Source organism: Gorilla gorilla, chromosome 7, assembly GCF_029281585.2.
Source record: "Gorilla gorilla gorilla isolate KB3781 chromosome 7, NHGRI_mGorGor1-v2.1_pri, whole genome shotgun sequence".
NCBI classification, from domain to species: Eukaryota; Metazoa; Chordata; class Mammalia; order Primates; family Hominidae; genus Gorilla; species Gorilla gorilla.
In genome coordinates this window covers 27,902,526-27,908,094 of record NC_073231.2, presented here as the reverse complement: position 1 = coordinate 27,908,094, position 5,569 = coordinate 27,902,526, and the positions used below count along the sequence as shown (strand labels likewise).

Here is a 5,569-nt window from a genome sequence, read left to right as displayed (position 1 = left end):
TGTTTGTCTTGATCATCCCATCCCCAGGAGCTTCTCTCTGTTGCGGGTGGGTTGGGGCAGAGGAGCCCCGCTTTCGGGTGCGCTCCTGGCCTGGGAAAACGGCTCAGCGGAGGGAGGAGAGCTGGAGAAGGAGAGGAAATTGGGGAAGGAGAGGGAATTGGGGAAGGAGAGGGAACTGGGGAAGGAATCCCCTAGGGAGGAGCGGAGAGGGGCAGTGCTCAGGGCTCGCAGATCGGCGGGGTCACCTGGGGCTCAGGGCGGCCAATCCGCGGCGCGGCCCGTCCCGCGGCCAATGGGAGGGCGGCGCGGCCCGCTCCGCTGGGCTATAAGCGAGCCGGGAGGCGGAAAGTGAAAGCGGTGCGGGCCGGGCGGGTGCAGTCGGGCCAAAGCGGGGCCGCCGGGATGCTCAGGGTTCCGGAGCCGCGGCCCGGGGAGGCGAAAGCGGAGGGGGCCCCGCCGCCGACCCCGTCCAAGCCGCTCACGTCCTTCCTCATCCAGGACATCCTGCGGGACGGCGCGCAGCGGCAAGGCGGCCGCACGAGCAGCCAGAGACAGCGCGACCCGGAGCCGGAGCCAGAGCCAGAGCCAGAGGGAGGACGCAGCCGCGCCGGGGCGCAGAACGACCAGCTGAGCACTGGGCCCCGCGCCGCGCCGGAGGAGGCCGAGACGCTGGCAGAGACCGAGCCAGGTAAGCGGCGAGGCCGGGGAAGGGGTGCAGCCCAAGGCGGACCCCCCAGAGCTCGGGGTGCAGAGACGCGGGGCTCCGCGGCGACAGGCAGAGGGACCTTCCCGCCTCCGCAGCCACGCGCGCGCCCCCGGAATGAACCCTGAGCCCCAGCGTCAGGGCGGCGCAGGATTCTGACACCGCAGGACTCGCCCGGCTCCGTGCCCTCCGCTCCCCGGGGCTCAGAAGCCGGCGCGACCGCAGCGCCACCGCCCTCCACCGTCCCAGGAGCGGATCCCGCCCCGCGCCACCCGCGATCGGCGCCAGCCCCCGGGTAGTTATGAGAACTAATAATAACTTATTAACAGTGACAAAGCAGGGGTTGACCAGCAAAGCCTCCTTGTGCTTCCCAATCCCGTGGGCAGTAAAGCGGTACATTTGGGGTTCCCTCCGGTGTCCAGGAGAGAGAGTCCACTTATTTTCTTTCCTGTCACTTCTGATGAGGCGACCGAACGCCTCGTTTAGCGAAGAGGGAATTAAAGCCCAGAATGAGCCTGCCTCTGCGTCTCCAGTGGCACAAGCCCTCTCTTGCCCACCTGGATCCTAACACCGGATGTCTTTTGGTCTGGCCTTCTCGGATATCTTGTTCCACGGCATTTTCCCTGCCTCCCTCTCCCGCCTCTCCTCAGCACACAGATCCAGAATCCCCATCTAATTCTACTAGACAGCAGGGAGAAAGTTCAACCACGAAACGCCTCTAACTTTGGGTTCTTGATGATTCTTAGAAAATGAATGCGTAATAAACATATTTACTCACTCTTCACTCCGGAGAGCTCCTTAGTCATGTGAAAAAAGTGAAATGTATCCACGATGACAGTGGGCTGTTTGTTCACTCACTAAAGAGATAAGGGTGGATTGAATTCTGTTCTCTTCCCTGCTAACATGTAACTTTTGTCTTCCCATCCCTCCTTCCCCACTCTCTTTTCCAGAAAGGCACTTGGGGTCTTATCTGTTGGACTGTGAAAACACTTCAGGCGCCCTTCCAAGGCTTCCCCAAACCCCTAAGCAGCCGCAGAAGCGCTCCCGAGCTGCCTTCTCCCACACTCAGGTGATCGAGTTGGAGAGGAAGTTCAGCCATCAGAAGTACCTGTCGGCCCCTGAACGGGCCCACCTGGCCAAGAACCTCAAGCTCACGGAGACCCAAGTGAAGATATGGTTCCAGAACAGACGCTATAAGACTAAGCGAAAGCAGCTGTCCTCGGAGCTGGGAGACTTGGAGAAGCACTCCTCTTTGCCGGCCCTGAAAGAGGAGGCCTTCTCCCGGGCCTCCCTGGTCTCGGTGTATAACAGCTATCCTTACTACCCATACCTGTACTGTGTGGGCAGCTGGAGCCCAGCTTTTTGGTAATGCCAGCTCAGGTGACAACCATGTATGATCAAACACTGCCTTCCCCAGGGTGTCTCTATGAAAAGCACAAGGGGCCAAGGTCAGGGAGCAAGAGGTGTGCACACCAAAGCTATTGGAGATTTGCATGGAAATCTCAGATTCTTCACTGGTGAGACAATGAAACAACAGAGACAGTGAAAGTTTTAATATCTAAGTCATTCCCCCAGTGCATACTGTAGGTCATTTTTTTTTTGCTTCTGGCTACCTGTTTGAAGGGGAGAGAGGGAAAATCAAGTGGTATTTCCAGCACTTTGTATGATTTTGGATGAGCTGTACACCCGAGGATTCTGTTCTGCAACTCCATCCTCCTGTGTCACTGAATATCAACTCTGAAAGAGCAAACCTAACAGGAGAAAGGACAACCAGGATGAGGATGTCACCAGCTGAATTAAACTTAAGTCCAGAAGCCTCCTGTTGGCCTTGGAATATGGCCAAGGCTCTCTCTGTCCCTGTAAAAGAGAGGGGCAAATAGAGAGTCTCCAAGAGAACGCCCTCATGCTCAGCACACATTTGCATGGGAGGGGGAGATGGGTGGGAGGAGATGAAAATATCAGCTTTTCTTATTCCTTTTTATTCCTTTTAAAATGGTATGCCAACTTAAGTATTTACAGGGTGGCCCAAATAGAACAAGATGCACTCGCTGTGATTTTAAGACAAGCTGTATAAACAGAACTCCACTGCAAGAGGGGGGGCCGGGCCAGGAGAATCTCTGTTTGTCCAAGACAGGGGCCTAAGGAGGGTCTCCACACTGCTGCTAGGGGCTGTTGCATTTTTTTATTAGCAGAAAGTAGAAAGGCCTCTTCTCAACTTTTTTCCCTTGGGCTGGAGAATTTAGAATCAGAAGTTTCCTGGAGTTTTCAGGCTATCATATATACTGTATCCTGAGAGGCAACATAATTCTTCCTTCCCTCCTTTTAAAATTTTGTGTTCCTTTTTGCAGCAATTACTCACTAAAGGGCTTCATTTTAGTCCAGATTTTTAGTCTGGCTGCACCTAACTTATGCCTCGCTTATTTAGCCCGAGATCTGGTCTTTTTTTTTTTTTTTTTTTCTCTCTCCCGAAAGCTTTATCTGTCTTGACTTTTTAAAAAAGTTTGGGGGAGATTCTGAATTGGCTAAAAGACATGCATTTTTAAAACTAGCAACTCTTATTTCTTTCCTTTAAAAATACATAGCATTAAATCCCAAATCCTATTTAAAGACCTGACAGCTTGAGAAGGTCACTGCTGCATTTATAGGACCTTCTGGTGGTTCTGCTGTTACGTTTGAAGTCTGACAATCCTTGAGAATCTTTGCATGCAGAGGAGGTAAGAGGTATTGGATTTTCATAGAGAAGGAAGAACACAGCGCAGAATGAAGGGCCAGGCTTACTGAGCTGTCCAGTGGAGGGCTCATGGGCGGGACATGGAAAAGAAGGCTGCCTAGGCCCTGGGGAGCCCAGTCCACTGAGCAAGCAAGGGACTGAGTGAGCCTTTTGCAGGAAAAGGCTAAGAAAAAGGAAACCCATTCTAAAACACAACAAAAAACTGTCCAAATGCTTTGGGAACTGTGTTTATTGCCTATAATGGGTCCCCAAAATGGGTAACCTAGACTTCAGAGAGAATGAGCAGAGAGCAAAGGAGAAATCTGGCTGTCCTTCCATTTTCATTCTGTTATCTCAGGTGACCTGGTAGAGGGGAGACATTAGAAAAAAATGAAACAACAAAACAATTACTAATGAGGTACGCTGAGGCCTGGGAGTCTCTTGATTCCACTACTTAATTCCATTTAGTGAGAAACCTTTCAATTTTCTTTTATTAGAAGGGCCAATTTACTGTTGGTGGCAAAATTGCCAACATAAGTTAAAAGAAAGTTGGCCAATTTCACCCCATTTTCTGTGGTTTGGGCTCCACATTGCAATGTTCAATGCCACGTGCTGCTGACACCGACCAGAGTACTAGCCAGCACAAAAGGCAGGGTAGCCTGAATTGCTTTCTGCTCTTTACATTTCTTTTAAAATAAGCATTTAGTGCTCAGTCCCTACTGAGTACTCTTTCTCTCCCCTCCTCTGGATTTAATTCTTTCAACTTGCAATTTGCAAGGATTACACATTTCACTGTGAAGTATATTGCGTTGCAAAAAAAAAAAAAAGTGTCTTTGTTTAAAATTACTTGGTTTGTGAATCCATCTTGCTTTTTCCCCATTGGAACTAGTCATTAACCCATCTCTGAACTGGTAGAAAAACATTTGAAGAGCTAGTCTATCAGCATCTGACAGGTGAACTGGATGGTTCTCAGAACCATTTCACCCAGACAGCCTGTTTCTATCATGTTTAATAAATTAGTTTGGGTTCTCTACATGCATAACAAACCCTGCTCCAATCTGTAACATAAAAGTCTGTGACTTGAAGTTTAGTCAGCACCCCCACCAAACTTTATTTTTCTATGTGTTTTTTGCAACATATGAGTGTTTTGAAAATAAAGTACCCATGTCTTTATTAGATTTATGTGTGTGTGATTTTCAGTTTCCTAAAAACTACATGCTATGTAACTTAGATATTTCTAATTACCATATCCTCTTGCCCTCGTCCACCTAACACACCAATTGCAACCTATGGTGATCAAAAGCCTCAGCCTACCCAGTAGCTGGTGATGGCCATCCTTTTATAAATGCAACGTCCTTCGTTCATGTTAAGTCATGGGCGAGGAAGGCCTTTTCAGTCTAATAATCAACTGTTCACTATTCACAATAGCAACATCATGGGCTGAACCTATGTGTCCATCAACAGATGATTAGATTTTAAAATGTGGTGCATATATACCATGGAATACACACGCAACCATCAAAAATAATGAAATCACATCTTTTGCAGCAATATGGATGGAACTAGAAGCCCTTATCATAAGTGAAATGACTCAGAGACAGAAAGTCAGAAACTGCATGTTCTCATTTGGAAATGGGAGCTAAACGATGGGTATACAGAGTGGAATAAGAGACACTGGAGGCTCCAAAATGTGGGAGGGTGGTAGGAAAGTGAGGGATGAAAAACGACTGGGTAGAGTGTTCACTATTCGGGCAGTGGGTACTAAAATTCCAGGCTTCACTACTGTGCAATAGATCCATGCAACACAACTGCACTTGTATCCCCGATCCTATAAAAATAAAAATAAAAACATTTAAATAATCACCTACTCCAGCCAAGGAATACCTTTTGTTTAAAAAAAAATAACCAAGTATTTACTTTACATTTCTTGAAGACCTTAAAGGGAACACAAAGACTACAGCAATCCTTCTTTAAAAGTTCCCCTTTGGCCAGGCACGGTGGCTCACGCCTGTAATCCCAGCATTTGGGAGACCAAGGTGGGCAGATCACCTGAGGTCAGGAGTTCGAGACCAGCCTGGCCAACATGGTGAAACCTTGTCTCTACTAAAAATACAAAAATTAGCTGGGCGTAGTGGCAGACGCCTGTAATCCCAGCT

General features: G+C 49.0%; 1 protein-coding gene across 1 annotated transcript; it reads left to right on the top strand.

The window, feature by feature from the left end:
• Window positions 1-326: 326 nt before the first annotated feature.
• NKX3-1 (NK3 homeobox 1) lies at window positions 327-4,591 on the top strand. Its single transcript, XM_019031878.4, has 2 exons — window positions 327-688; window positions 1,654-4,591. The coding sequence occupies exons 1-2, from the start codon at window positions 403-405 to the stop codon at window positions 2,070-2,072; spliced, it is 705 nt and encodes a 234-aa protein (XP_018887423.1). The 5' UTR covers window positions 327-402; the 3' UTR covers window positions 2,073-4,591.
• Window positions 4,592-5,569: the final 978 nt, after the last annotated feature.